Below are 15,094 nucleotides of genomic sequence, written 5' to 3' on the forward strand. Positions count from 1 at the left end.
ACTTGTTTTGAAAATACCTTTCTAGGGAAGATTTTTGTGCCCTAGACGGGAATTCATAGTCAGCAAGTGCAGGAATTTCAAGTAGCATGTTTGAACTCAGCTTTGGGTTTTATTACTTAAGAACAATAACCTGTTTCCCAATTAAAATACTATTTGGCATAAATTGTCTCTGGTCTTCTGGTCCCCGGGCTGTGCAAGAACTGCAAGCTGGTAGGTCTCATTCTGCTTTCTTGGGAGAATCAGGGATGCTTTCTGAGAGCGGTGTAAGGCTGAGGAGGACTTTGTGTCTCTTGAAGGCTTTTGTTTGTCTAAACAGGGTGTCTGTTCCATGCAAATAATCCAGCAGTCCCAGGACTCCGTAGCACTGGTTGAACCTGCCAACAAAACAGGGTAGTTATCACTGGAAGTTACTGAACTTACCACACCCTTCCTATCTCCTTGGATGAGCCTCCTTGGATGAGTCATTTCTCCTACTGTACCAGTCTCCCTCAAAGCCTTATCTTTCACACTTGCTGAAGCCTGGGTGAAACTTCTCCTAGAACTTTCCTGCTCACTCATCTTTACCCAGAAATGCTCCTGCTGAACAAGGTGTCTCTGGGGTTGTTCAGTGCTGCAGGAGCAGCAGGGCAGTAAGCTAGAAGGCTGCATTGCCCACGTCCGTGTRCTCTGAGGCCAGGCTGCCTAAAGACAGCTGCTGCACTTCCAGCACTGTGGAAGTGAGCAGCTGGCACAGCCATTCTGCCCACAGAGCCTGAGGTCTGCAGTGATCGATGTCCTGATGTAAGCTGAGCTTCTGAGGAAATGATTGATGACAATAGCTGGCTCCATGATTTGGGTGTTGACCTGCGCTTAGGCCGCAGCAGAACTGCCATATTTCCTGTTCCTACAGGAGAGGCAAATCATGTTAAAGGGAATATTTGTATGAATTTAATGCGCATCTGGAAGTTGGGAACAATTCCTCCACTGCTTTGGTATGTATCTCTGAGCAACCTACTGAAATTATGCTCTCTCCAGTATAAAAGGTGGCTGAGAATTTTTGCCAGGAGGCGTTGACTATGAGTGCTTGGGCAAGATACCTGATCAGAATGCTGCTAATCCCAGTATTTGGGAAGAGATGGGCAGACCCTTTCTGCAAACTTTTATCAGCTATGCAATTTGCTCTTGCATGCTCTTTATTCTAGATCCTGTGCAGTTATCTTCTAAACTCCTAGAAGGAACCTTGCAAAGAACTATTTTTCACTCTGAGTTTGTCCTGGGGGAAGGCCAGGTGATACCTGCTACTTTAGATGGTATGTGCTTTCATTTCATGTAATCTTAGGAAACCCAAAAAACTCAGCCTTAGCTGCTGTGTTTATGCTTTGTTGAAGCTTCCAAGTCAGCCAATGGAGAAATGTAGATCTCAGGGAGATGGCTGACAGTTGCACAGGAGATCAATTAGAATCCTCTGAAATCCAGACTTTAGCTGTCATATTAGGTGAACTGGAGGTGTTTCACTGTTTGCACATGAGTTATACAAGAATATTTGACCTTCAAAAGGAGCTTTGCCTGTCAGCAGTGAGAGTGCACAGGCAGAAGGGGAAGGGGAAACTGAGCAGTGCCCACACGTACTTGAGGTGGTGGAAGTCGTGGAATTCCGGCGACGGTAGGAGGGGCAGGTGGTAGCCACAGTGCGAAATGCTTGTTGTTAAAAGAGCCAAGGAGAACCACAGTGTGACTGAAGCAATATGAGACCCCATGATCATCGGCCCAGTCATGACAGGTAACGTGTTGGAAAACTAGAAATGAGAAGCAAACTACCTCATTAATGGGTCCACAAAACGCAAACTCCTGTCCTGGGAGCCGAGGTGCTTCGCCTGAATGACACATTGCATTAGTTCTGTGCAAGTAATGCAAAGCCAAGATCCCTTTGGAAATGCCATACTAAAATTCCAATATCATTAAAGAAATAACTTGCTCTGAGGCAACTGAATTATACTTGCTACAAGACATACCAACAGTCCAACCTCCTTACGCTTGTAGTAAAATTTAGTTGTGATCTCAAAGAAGGTGTAAGGACAGTACAGTTTTAATAACTGCTCCTGCAGTCAGAGGTCTGAATTTCACCTTCACTTTAGAAGAATGCTGAAGTGATGATTCCAACTGCACCACTTTGTTGTGTACTACCAGTAGCACAAATGGCCGCCATCGCCCAGACCAAGCTTACTGCACCGGCTTGGCTCAGCTGCACTCCTGAATCTAAAAAGTAAGTTTTCTGCCCAAAGACTGACAATTCTGCAGACTGTAGTAGCTATGGTTTGTGGAGCTGGTGCTGCAACCCAGGACTGTTGTTACAGGAGATTGTATTTAAAAATGGAAGAGTGGAATCTTCTAACGGTAGGATGTGTTTTCACACAAAATTTTGGCTGATGCAGAAGTGGGAAATAGCAAAGTCTTACAAACACAGATCCAAGCCACCAATGACAGAAGGCTGAGTCCATGCAGGAACCCAGACTGTGTAAATGCTGTATCTCATTCTAAAGAAAATCTGTGCTCCCATGTCTTGCTGTGCTCAAGGAAGCACCATTCAATTATTCAATTTCCCTATTTGGAGGCCTTTGGATCTGCGCTCCTAAAGCTAGTGGAGTCCACTATAAACAGTGTAACACTTCTAAGTTGCATTTCCAAGAAGCCTTTAGCTTTCTCTCCTGAAGAAGCAAGCTTCTGAATGCACACTTGCTTTGCTTCTTTTACCACTCTTTCTCATCCCCTGGAAATTGCACTCCATGCAGGAATTCAAGAGCGATCATAGGAGAATCTACTTACTATGTGTTCTACCAGGTGAGCATACATAGAGACTACACCAATGGGGGCTGTCCATTCATGGTGCTTCTTGTGAATGTGCTTGTAGAGGAATGGGAGATGAACAAGCCTAAGTAGAGAAAACAGAAATGTTGGTTTTGAGCCCCATAAGAAAGGAACAGAGTAACATAACACTGAATTTCTGCTGGGGATTTGCTCACACCTTTTTTTTTAATTTAGAGATTTCAGAGCAGCTGGGAATAAGAGTGTAGGACTCCTGGCCTTCCTGTCTCTGGCACTGAGCCCTCACCCAATGGATGGGTCTACTGGCTACTGTTAAGCACAGGAAGTTCAGAYACATCCCATAACTTAAAAGTCCCTGAAGCACTGATTTACTTGAACCTGGGAGTACCTTTCGGAAGACTCACTTTTTCACCATGTTAGATTTTTTCCTACTGAGAACTGTTAGAGACAGGATTTTAGGTTACATGAGCCCTTAGTAAGAAATGGCCTTTTTAGGTGCTCCACATGCATTTGTCCAAAAGGGAAATCTATGTATTTCTGGGAATGCTATGTTTGCTGCCACACAGTCTTGAAGGTTTTTTAGTATCCTGCTTTAGTTTTTCCTCTAATATTGGTGCTAGTGCTCAGAAGGCCTATAGGGTCAACATCTAAGCCCTGTTTGGTAGGTGCTGTACAAAAGAGTGGGAGATCAGTCACTAATCTCTTGAGCATTTTTTCTTTCAGAATAGTTAGTCTTCTTCTCTTATTTAAGGAGTCGGGATACAGCTTTTCTATAAAGCCAGCTGTTTTGTTTCTTCCTTAGCCTCCAAGCTGTTCCATATCTGTACCTGCACCTAAAACACTTCTACTTGTTATAGTTACATGTGGTATTCCAGCACCAAAAACTCATATAGTAAAGGTGGCTACCAGTACCTGTCTTCCCACTGAATATAAGATTGAGGGAAGAGTGAGGACAGGTCTATTGCTGTCATAAAAGAGAGGTATAGTTCTTAGCCTTAAAGGCATGGGGACAGAGTGTCCCGTTCCTATGTTCAGCTCACCTGTGTGAATAATAGAAGAGAATTTCCTCTATTAAGGTGAAGATGCTCAACTCTACAAAGAACCAGTGGAAGGTGGGTAGTTCCTTGCTGAAGGTGTTGCCCCTCCATTTCATGATGTAGAACGTGGGTAAAAGCATTGGGAGGGTGACAAAGAACTGATTAAACAGCACTGTGTATATCACTTGTTTCAATTTCTTTGTATCCACCTACAAAAGAGAATTCAGGACTTCAGCCTGCATCAGATGCAACATGGCTTTGAATTGGGAGGATAAAGAGCTTTAAGAAGTATAGTTTTTTTTTGTGTTAGTTCATGCATCAACTTTTTAATAAGCTGTCAGATAATCCAGATCTGGTCAGTAGCATAACTACAAGATCTACCTTCCTCTCTGCAACTGATGTACAAGGCTCAACTTGATTCTTCTTGTATCCTATTGCCTTACAAGAGAACAGCTTAACTGGTTCTCCTCTCTTCTCCGAGCCTGAGACTGCCCAAAGGGTTTAGCCAGCAGAAGAAGCACAGTGAGAAAAACTTACAGGATCATTCTTGCCCAGCTGAATGCGATATCGAGTAATGAAAGCTGGTTTTCCTGTTACATCAGCCACTATAAGGATTCCATTGAAGCTCCAGAAAACAAGGCTGGGAATCAGTGCAGCCCCTGTAACAGGAGGAAAAGGTAGAGACATATGAATAAATAAGAGACATAGGTAATTTAGAAACAAAATACAGTGGACTAATATCCAGAAGGCCCTGGCAAGGGCCTGGCTGTGTGAGGTAAGCATTCTCTGCCCTGAGGTGCTTTAAAATGGATTACAGGTAGGTTCTGACACCATGGTAAGACCTAGGAGATAGTAAGGAAGTTAGAGTATGCAGGTGTCCCATAGGCTGAAACTTGCAACAATTGAGGGTAAGAAAAGGCTCTTCTGGGAGGTTGTGGGGTTCTTTGTCAGGGGTGTTTTTTAAATACAAGTTGGACATGGTTGAGTTGATCCTTGCACCTTGCTACATCCCTGCCAGGTTTGTTTACCAACTGTTACAGACAAAAGAGTTAAATAGATGCTACAGCAGGAGTAAAATTCACTGATTGGCTTTAGTTTTCAGTAATTAGTTTTACTGAGTTGTTTAGTTCTCACAGCAGCAAAGAATGTGCCTTCACAGAAAAGACATTTCTGTGCTTTCAACAGCAGCAAAAAATCATTTTTTAAATCTGTATAAGGTATCTAATGATGAGCTAGTCCAAACAGCTTTGAGACCTATCCGTGCTTTTTCAGTGGGGGATTAGTGAGTATGGGAAGGTATATCCGTGTCCCTCTTCTAGAAGCAACTGCTGGATACAGTGGAAGGCTGTTAACCTGAGAACTCACCAAAGAGGAAGATTGCCCACTCCCTTCCCTCAAAAAAGTAGTAGAGCTTTAGCCATTTTGCTTGCCAGAAATTGCCTGAAGTCTCCCAGATCTTTTGTATATACCTGTGAGAATAAATGTTCTTAGTCACCCATCTTTTAATCAACCACTTCTCCCATCTCTGTCCAAAAAAATGTTTCTCCTCAAAGCCTTTTGTTTGAACAATCTTACCAAGAAACAGAGTTCATTAAGGCAGTGAATATGAGCAGGCCCATAACCAGGACAAAGGCACTGATCTTCATCGCATCCCAGACCTTCCTCTCCTGTGAGCAAGCAACAACAGTAAGCACGTGCTGCTGTCTTACATAACCTTTCTTTTTTATTTGAAAAAGAGGAGATAAAGCAGACCATTGTAGGATGATCTTTGTTTCAAAACTGCTCTAAAGAACGCAGCAACAAAGTTGTTGCAGGACATTGCGTGTTGGTAGCAGAATGCATGCCCACATCCATCTGCCATGCTTACACAGACCTGAAGTGTTACTGACAGGAAATTTTCTTTGTGATAACCAGAGGGAGAGAAAGGACCACTGACTCTTTCCCTCCCTGTTTTTATTGGGCATATTTCTCAGTATCTAGAGGACTATCTGGGGCTTCTGGATAACTCAGAACAGTAGGAATAGAAGATCTGAGAGTAAGGAATGATACCTCTATCACCTCTCTCTCTGCCACTATATTTTCCCTCCCACTGTGTAATATTCTTTCTCCTTGCAGTAACAAACAACTTTTTTTGTCTGAATGAGCTGATTAACAGCTCCAGTTAATTCAGAATTGCATCTTTCAACATCATTCTTAGCTTTGAAGATTGATTCTGAACACAGGCTCATGTACCCAGAAGCGTGACTTTTGTTCTCAACAATAACAAAAGTCTAATATGAGAAATTACATCTCCCTATATAATTTACTTTGCTGTGCTTTTAACCCATCACAGGTACAACACAATTCTTGTATTAAGAGCACAGCTTGGCTAGTAGGTATCATGTGCCATCTGTACAGAGCAGCTACACATTCACAAGGAGCTAAAATACTGACTTTTGAAAAGTAAGAAGTACGTTGCATTCCTGGATTCAGTTGTGGAAATGTTATCTACTAAAAACTCCTGTATACAGCACAAAGGCATCTGCAATGTTTGCATGACTCTCTTATCACAGTAAGGATTTTAACTATACAGAGCAATCAAAAATATTCAAAAAGCTTMATTCATTATATTTTGAGTATTCAAAAACTCAAAATAAGCTATTCAGCAAAGACATGGCAAATGTGCAATTAACTATCTGTCTTTTAAAGTAGCTCAAGTTGGAATTGGTTCCAGAGTCCAGAAATCTTACGTTGGGTTTTCTTGAGTGAATATCCATAATGTTTATCCTCAGAGTAAAGGATGAAAAAAGAAATCAATGCAATTCTAAAATAATATAGTGTAATAAGCAGCTAGTGTTTTGTTTGCAACTCTGTCCTTCCTGTTTAACTGTGTTGTTGTGCTGCAAAAACAGACTAGAGTAAAAATAACATGATTCATAGTTGCCGTCCTGTTTGTCTCCTGTCAGAGAGGCCAAATGAGAGACAGCTCACTAATAAATATTGAATGTAGGTGTGTTTATAGTAATACAATACAGAGAAACCCTCTCTATACAGCTTTCAGTGTTAAGAATTCTTTAAAATTCTGTAGAACAGCTACAGAATATTTACCATCACTGCCCAGAACCTTTATGCAATATTTATCTGTCCTGGCATAAAACTTTGCTGATAAGCACAGAAACTTTCATCATTAAAACAAACATTTCTCACTGTCATCTGGGTTTTTATCAAATTAGGAACTGAGGAGGAAGCAATTTAAAGGACTCTGGCCCTACAACCTTAGGTTTATGAACCCTATAGGCTTATGTTAAAAGCAATATAATCAGCTGTCACCATTATCACTGAGCGTACTGAACTAGAAATGCCAGGCTGGTGGGAGAGCTATCTATTCCAGCTTCAGATAGCGCTGCTGGATTTTGGGCTGGAGATTTGCTCTCTTAGCATTTTCATACTGCCAGTTGCATCTATGTGACAGCTCATGCATGCTGACATAATGTAAGAATTCTTTAATCTTTAGACCCTGTTGTATTATCTAGGTATGCTTTAGTAAAAAAGTTACGAAAGGTATGCGAGGCTTAGAGCACTTTAACAGAACAGTGTCCTATAAATCTTTTTCTTGAGATGAAGAAAGAACATATCAAAGAAAAGCTCTAATGTCTTCCAGAGTCAGAATTTTTAGCTAAACCAAGCAATATKTCAGATGCTTTAGCATCTTCCAGCTGATGATCTCAAAGAGTTTCAAAAACTCATAACTCYTAATGCACATCTGAGACTATGTATGTCTTGCTTTGAGATAGGGAAGAGCTGCTAAAGCTTATTGCTTAAGCTATTTAAAAATTCTAGCCCTTTGGCTAGAAACTGTCTTGATTCAGACTCTGTTTTTAGTGCATGTGAGGAAGTGATTATGTGAATGAACTCCACTCAATATAGTTACATGAGAAGCAGATTTTACATTAAAAAATCCTGTTAATCAAGTCCAATTCCCCACTAAAATCCTGTTTCTCTTTATGCTAAAACAGCTCCAGCAGAGTGGTTCCCAAATTCTGATCCACAGATCATCTGAGATCTTATCTTTAGAGAGCCTGTATGAGCTGGCAAACTCCTGAAGTACAGAATAGCATTGCTGCCTGCAAATAAAGAGGCTAGGGCATACCAGCTAAGAAACAAGTTGTTTAGTGTGACTACTTTGAGGACTGGGCCACAATAAACTAAGATAGACGGCCCAGCTTCTGGCTACGCTGGAGTGCTGTGGTCTTTTGCTATGCCGGCAAAGATAACAGGCTCTTCACAACTTGATGCTGTAGCTGCAATCCACTAAAAGGGGAAATAAATGCTGGGCAAATGTTGCTGTAGTGGTGAGCTGCTAGTTGTGCTAAGAGTAGAGAAATGTTTACCACTTCTCTTAAAAGCTGATTCAATACATTTGGTCTTCAAAGCATCTGCATAACACTTCCWTTAAAACTTGATCTTTGAGTCTTTACCTGCTTCTGCTGCCCAGCCACAGAGGAATATCCAGAGACTCTCTTCATCTGAAACAAAAGTGATCTAAGTCAACACTGAATGGCTGGAGGATGAAAAAACACATTGCTGACAACAGCAAATCCTYGCAGCTTCAGTTCAGTTGCAAAACTCTAAAATCTTTGCTCTCTCTGTCCTGTTCTGCTCCCTTTGTTTTGTTCCCATATTCCTGAAGTGTGTTAGTAGTGTCCCAGAAGGCAAACAGAGAGGCAAGGGTAACAAAAAGAATGGGAGAACAGCAAAAAACAAAGTTTCTGACTGTTGCTCTGGTGTGTTGTAACACAGCTTCCTCCCTTGATGTGTTGTGCCAAGCAAATGATGATACAGGATATGCACTATTCCATAATGAAGATATGCTATTAAATTAACACTAATGAAAAAAAAAAATCCTACTGTAACAACATGAATCTGTGCCATGAAGAATTAACACAGTAGAGTACCACACGCCCTTCATTCGCATGGCCAAAGAATTGTGTGTTAGAGCTTGAGAATATGATAAGGGAGATAATTATCTTTGTTTCAAATCCAGCTATGGTTAGCAATGACTGAAACTCTTTAGGAAGATGATGTTGTATTACCTTTATGATTCTAGCAAGCCTCTTGGGAATACTGCTTTTACAGCATTTCAGAAAGGAGGAATACACTACCAAAAGAGTCATTGTATTAGACAGGAGATGACATCTTACTTTTGAACTTATAACCTTCTGGATACATTCTTACAAATGCAGTGCCCTTTATTTGCAAGTGTTTCCAGCTCTATTTTCCTACAGTATGTTAGTATGCAGGTCAAAGCGCATGACAAAAAAAATCAGGCACTTCTTTCTTACTTGAGTTTCTGCTTACTTGTAGAATGAAAGGGATGAGGCAAGTTCACTGAACTAGTCATTTCAATGGAAAATTGATAGTGAACGATTCTGGGAAGAAAAAAGGAATTAAGCAGAAAGTGACTTGACACTAGTAACCGTGAGCCCTAACTCCCAAATCCCTATTTCGATGCTAGGGTTGTATATGCTTCTATGGGAAATGCTAGCTTTTTGTAGCAGCCTTAAAAAAATAAACAAGTTAACTTTGTGCCAAAACGAGTAGTGTGAGAACTGCTCTAAGGTGCTATTGCTTAAAGTAGGATGCTTTAAGGAAGTCACAGTCTTCCAGGACTTCTTTCCCTACATCTAGAGCTCCTTGCTATTAGACTTGATGAGCTACTACAGCTAATCTACAAGATTGTCCATATGTTTTTTTTTCCTAATACATCAAATTTGCCAATCATAACCTKATTGAAAAAAACATAATTGGACTCTAACATATCTGATGAAGAATACCCATGAGTAACAAACAGAAATAACCTGCTAGTCTGAACAGAACAGTGTAAATAACTTGCCATAGGATAAACTGATATTATCTTCTTTTACAGAAGACCTGATCATGATGGTGTATTTTACGTTGTGCAACATACAGTATATTCACAACGTGCCACACAGGTCCTCTCAGTGCAGGTGTGCCTACTGCCTCTAAGAAATCACTGCTAACAGTTGAAATAATCTGTCCTTTTTTAGGCTTTGCTCCATTCCAGCCTYTATTCTAAGTTTCCTTGTACAAGTCAGATCCTTTGAAAAATGCTCTACTTCATTACACAAAAACACAACATAACCGCAGCTGGGAGGGCCTTCCAGAAGTCCACCCCCCTCCTCAGGATAGGGCCATGTTTAAAGTTAGATCAGGTTGCTCAGAGTTTTGAACAGCCAAGTTTTGAGCAGCTCCACAGAGGGAGATTGCACAGCTTCTCTGGGAAACCTGTTCCAGTGTTTGACCACCTTCACTGTCATTTTTTTCCTAGTATCTAGTCAGAACTTTCCTTGTTATAACTTGCACCCTTTGCTCTTTTTCTCTGCACCTCCCTGTCTTTTCTACAACCACCGACTATATATAGCTGAAGACAGCAATATGAAATTAGTCTAATGCAACAATAGATTTAAAAGCATTGTCTATAGTTTTCTGTAAAGAGATTGATTCTTCTGTCTTCAGATGATCTTGTAACAGACAGCACTGGATCTTAGAGAAATAGATATAAAAGGGTTACTTGATTACTATTTGTAGCTTGTTGAAAGGTGATGCTCCAAAAAGACTCTATACAGCAGTGCTGAGTCAAATTCTGCTAAATCTTAAGCATGCAAAAGGCTAGATAGCAAAGCACAGTGAAGCATGTGGCTCTGCTTYAAGTTCTTCCAGTTTGAAATAGTGCTGCCATGTCTGCTTTGCCTCTCTCCCCCCAAAATCTCAGTATGCTACATTTATTAAGTCATATGTACAAAATAAAATCTTACATTACTTGCATTAAAGCTAGATAAATTTTGCTGGATCATGTTTTTCCCCATCATCACATTACCTACTCTTTTTGTTGGATAACATTGTCTCTTCTGACTCAGAATGTACCAAATATATTAGCAGAAGTATTCATGTAACCATAGCTATTTTGGCAAACCAAGAATCCATCCAGCTCCTTGGCACTGAACTCATGCTAGCATGTCAGACAGCCCAGAATCAACCAACGAAGACCTTGGTTGGATGCAGCCATTTCAAAATGTTACATAGAACTGACGCTGTTTAAAAGAGTTCCCTTTAGGTTATTTCAAACTAGTTAATATAAAACTTGATTTGAACCAAATTCTCAATCATAAAGTAAAAATAATTATTTTGCCAATCACACTCTCAATGTGAAAGGGAAAACGTATACTAGTCAGTAAAGAATAGTAATACAAAATATAATTCTTATTCCCAAGTACTACTTCACTTCTCCAACAACTGATCATTAAGTAAGAAATCTGTTTTCACTGAATTTATCATTTCAGTTATTAGAAAAAGTTAGTCTGTCTATGTCAGGTTTTAAAATGCTTGACATAATCTGAAAAATAAACTTTTAGAAAGCTTTTTTCTTTTTTTTTTTTTAAAAGGAACTGCCATATTTTTTACATTTATTTTTAAATTTGTATTATTGTTTCTATCCCACATCTGTTGCCCCTCTATATTTCCTCTTGCCAAGACAGGCCCAAGCTCTGGCTGCACAGCTGCCCACTTCTCCTTATACTAACACAGGATATATGTTTTGTTCTGACACCAACCAAATAGTCATGCTGCTGGCAGGTGCAGAAGCTGAACAACAGGATATGTCTGTAGTGATGGACTGACTGCCTAGCAGTTGCTTGGTATGCCTTTTTCCCTCCTACTTAAGTCTTCTATTTTAGAACTTACTTCACTGGAATCAACCCTTACAGTGCACAGGCAGTGGAAAACAACCTTGCCAGAAGGAAAAAAAAAAAAAAAAAAAAAAAAAAAAAAAAAAATTTAAAAAAAAAAAAAAAACCAAAAAAAAAAAAAAAAAAGAAAAAAAAAATTAAAAAAAAAAAAAAAAAAAAAAAAAAAAAAAAAAAAGTCACAGCTATTTGCAAAAATATAGAACTCACAGAAATGAAAACTTAAGGCCCACTTACCTGGTTACTCCAAAAGCTGCATATTAGCCACACTGTATGGATAGACACGGGATTATACTTTGTGTCTGGTGGGTCTCCTCTGTGCCAAGCACTGCATGAATCTGAAAGCAGCCAGAAGTCCTAGAAAAGCTTATAATCATATTTTAAATAGATATATGACATTGTCTTTAAATTATTTCCTTGAAGTTTCTATCATATATTTTCAAGCTACTATGCCTCTGAACTCTGCCCATTCTTTGCTCACCTCCTGCTGGTTGTAGCCCGGGAGAGTTCCTTTGTGTCTGTTCAGGGCCCAGAGTTTAACTCCTCACTTTTCACTACCTCTGCAGAAACTTTATGAGAGCTTAGGCAAAGGTGACAGAGGTGTGTTTTCAAGCAAGAGCCAGCTGTCCCCTCCCAGATAAGTCATGCAAAGCCAGTGCTATTTCACTGCTAGTACCAGCAGTATTCCCTTTGTATATGCACAGGCTGTTGCTCATTTTTAAATATTTGGAATATATCTCTGCAGATGAGAGTTTTTCATCAAGAGTTAATAGTTTTATCTGAGAATAAAAAAGCCAGCTACATCTTGAAAATGAGTATTTTTTATAATTCACTAACTCGTGTTTTGAGCACAAAATAGATAGTGTCAGTGCAATTCAGTAAGTCAAAGGCATATTCGTTAAAAACTATAAGGGTTATTGGGGAATCTGGCAAAAAACAGCAGTCCAGTTTTCATTGCAAGTGTTGCACTGACCCTGTAGATTGCACCAACTCTGTTGCTACACTGTCTCAGACAAGTTACATGTATTGGTACTATCTATAAGGAGATGCAAATAGGTTAGAATGTGCTTAGTTGTGCTTAAATATGATGTTTACAGACCACAAAGTCTGTAATTATGGCATTGCAGGTAGCAAGATGTAATTTGCCATAGCATTTGTCTTTATTATGCAGATGTGCCCCCAATATGTTATCTACCTAATATACAGGGCCCTATTGTGAACTAAGCTCTGAGAAGTTAGGGTGTTATTCACCATTACTTTTCAGAGTTATTTTTCTGCATAAGAAAAAACAAGGAATATCTCCTCTCCCTCTCAGTTAACCTTGTCTGGTGCATTCACACATGAAGCAATATATACTTCTATTTTGTTAGCAACGTCACGGCTAGCAGCGGTTAGAACTGCAGAGAGATCTGCAAGCATGAATAACGACAGTGCCTTGCTGCCTGTGCCTGGTTTCTTATACCTAGCACTGTAATTATGCTGTTATCAATTAACTTTTTCTGGAAGGAGAAGATCCTCAGAAATCCCCTCCCAAGTCTGGATCTAGTCTAGGTCTAAAAGCTGCTTCTATTTGTTGATTAGCCTGTGCCCTGCACTAGTATCATTATCACAAAACTCTCCAGTGTTACTGCCACCTTTTCTGAGGCTTAGCTTTGAGACATGCAAGAAGACTGATTTTCTCTCAGTAGAAAGGATTTTTTGGTCAGATACTCCATAAAATAACTTATCTTCGTTCACTCTTCAGTTTTTGTAGTGATCACTGTCTGTTTCAGTGTTTGTAAAAAAACATTTGAAGGAGAAACACTGTGAATTAGCACAAAGGATAGTATAAAACCATACTAATAATTCCTCTAACGACAAAAATGAATCCTGAAGTTAGTGCACCGCAGCTAATCATTGATTCCCTGCATACTGAGCTATATTTCTAACCATCTGTGAGGGTACACTTGTGCCATCTAATACTTCAGTGGTATGTTTTTGAAACACCTTTGGAACAACGGAAGTGTTAGGAAAATGGAAATGATGGCTTTGCCATTACAGTTAAAACATGTTTCAGTAATAGTTACATCTTCTAACTCTGAATCTGCAGATTTTAGGAGTCCCATAAATAAGCTATTATTTCTACTGGTGAAAAGGGCATTATCCAGAATATGCAGTTCGTGCTGACTAATATGAAAATGTTGAGCTAAAGCTTTTTAATCCTCCTTGTGATGTACRACGTCTGCACATGGTCTGGTTTTGTTAGTGTGGTCTTAGCAGAGCTGTACAGAGGGTGGGAGGACACTTCAGGAACCTGTTCTGGAGTGCTGAATCTGGAAGCAAGTTTGGTAACTTCCAAATACAAGAACTATGGGATTGACTTATTCTAAGAGCAGTCTTCCTTTTGCAGTTATTTTTCCTTTGTATGTAGCTGAAATTAGCCATAATCAAAAACACAAATTCTCTTCTCTTTGAACAAAAGGTCTGTTTCCAACTCCTACTGCTGTACTTGGAAACATCCTAGCTTTTTTTTTTTTTTTTTTTTTTTTTTTTTTTTTTTTTTTTTTTTTTTTTTTTTTCCCTCTAACCTAGATGCAAACTGTTAAACATACAGGCACAATTTATCACAACTGATTTTTTTCCTGCAACACATCTCAATTAGAGTAACAAAGCGTGCACATTTCTGTGTCCTGAGAATATTCTTCCTCCCTTTTTGGCTGGATTCAATATATCTTCAAGAGCGGGATTTATGAACAAGAAAAGTACGTATCTTACTCTGAACACTTTTGGTGAAATAAGGATGAAACTAATCCTGTGTTTATGGAGTGCTGTAATCTACCCTGATGTATTTACCTGTAACAACATGTTTCCTTGCCCAAGATCCCAAATTCAGGTGACCACAGGAAGAAAGGTGATTGCTTTCTGCCAGTCTAACATGTTGTATAATACATAAATTACATGACCTAAAGACTGGAGGTCTAAGGTGAGAAGACAAAACAGTAACTATCACCTTAAAAGATAGACTTTGAATTAAAATGAAGTTCAGTAAATACTGCTTGATGTCAGTAGATGCTGACACCAGCAAGGTCACTTGATAGAGAGCAGTAGTATTCAAATAAAACTTTCGTAAGTCTCACATTTCTGCTGAGGTATGACTGTTGAACCTGGGACACCAAAATATAGCTGATATGAAAGATAGTGATTCCCCCCCCCTTCTTCTCTAGATACTTGTATCAAAACAGCGAGCAGGCAGCCGAGGTTCCAGGGAAGGAGAGGCACTGGGGAGCCCCAGTGACGGGCAGGCAACAGCTCTGAAGCAGTACCACAGCTGCGGAGTTTCAGGCTGCAGACCCGTCCAAGAAGGCTGGACGTCTGGAAGAGATGAGACACTACCCCAGCTCCGCTGCACCTAGACCAGCGCCCAGGTAAAYTGCCTCTCTGCTGGCGCCATCAGCCAGCAAGGCCGCAGGGCTGGCGGCTGCGTCGCACAAGGTGCGCTGCAGGAGGCTGCTTTACCTGACATAACCTTCTGCC

At 40.0% G+C, this 15,094-nt stretch overlaps 1 protein-coding gene across 7 annotated transcripts; it reads right to left on the bottom strand.

Moving 5' to 3' along the window:
- Positions 1-82: 82 nt before the first annotated feature.
- FAXDC2 (fatty acid hydroxylase domain containing 2) lies at positions 83-15,094 on the bottom strand. 7 transcript variants are annotated; one of them, XM_085317936.1, is made up of 13 exons: positions 12,063-13,722; positions 11,819-11,947; positions 11,580-11,624; positions 9,177-9,247; positions 8,912-8,976; positions 8,297-8,344; positions 5,415-5,506; positions 5,205-5,308; positions 4,377-4,498; positions 3,843-4,048; positions 2,803-2,908; positions 1,609-1,775; positions 83-374 (listed from the first exon to the last, which is right to left on the bottom strand). In XM_085317936.1, the coding sequence occupies exons 4-13, from the start codon at positions 9,217-9,219 to the stop codon at positions 218-220; spliced, it is 1,110 nt and encodes a 369-aa protein (XP_085174062.1). In that variant the 5' UTR covers positions 9,220-9,247; positions 11,580-11,624; positions 11,819-11,947; positions 12,063-13,722; the 3' UTR covers positions 83-217. The 7 variants fall into 7 exon arrangements, with proteins under 7 accessions (XP_085174062.1, XP_085174060.1, XP_085174059.1 ...); XM_085317934.1 differs by lacking the exons at positions 11,580-11,624; positions 12,063-13,722 and adding an exon at positions 15,077-15,094; XM_085317933.1 differs by lacking the exon at positions 11,580-11,624.

This window comes from Rhea americana, unplaced genomic scaffold (genome assembly GCF_003343005.1).
Source record: "Rhea americana isolate MKP2758 unplaced genomic scaffold, rheAme1 scaffold_51, whole genome shotgun sequence".
Classification (NCBI taxonomy): Eukaryota; Metazoa; Chordata; class Aves; order Rheiformes; family Rheidae; genus Rhea; species Rhea americana.

Bases quoted from the DNA above. Each gene is read 5' to 3' on its own strand.
- FAXDC2 (XM_085317934.1), bottom strand. From the start codon at position 9,219: ATGACTAGTTCAGTGAACTTGCCTCATCCCTTTCATTCTACAA. The intron at 2,909-3,842 runs GTGAGCTGAACA...TTCTCTACTTAG, and splicing joins CTCTTCTATTATTCACACAG to GCTTGTTCATCTCCCATTCC. The intron at 1,776-2,802 runs GTAAGTAGATTC...TCTCATTTCTAG, and splicing joins CTCACCTGGTAGAACACATA to TTTTCCAACACGTTACCTGT.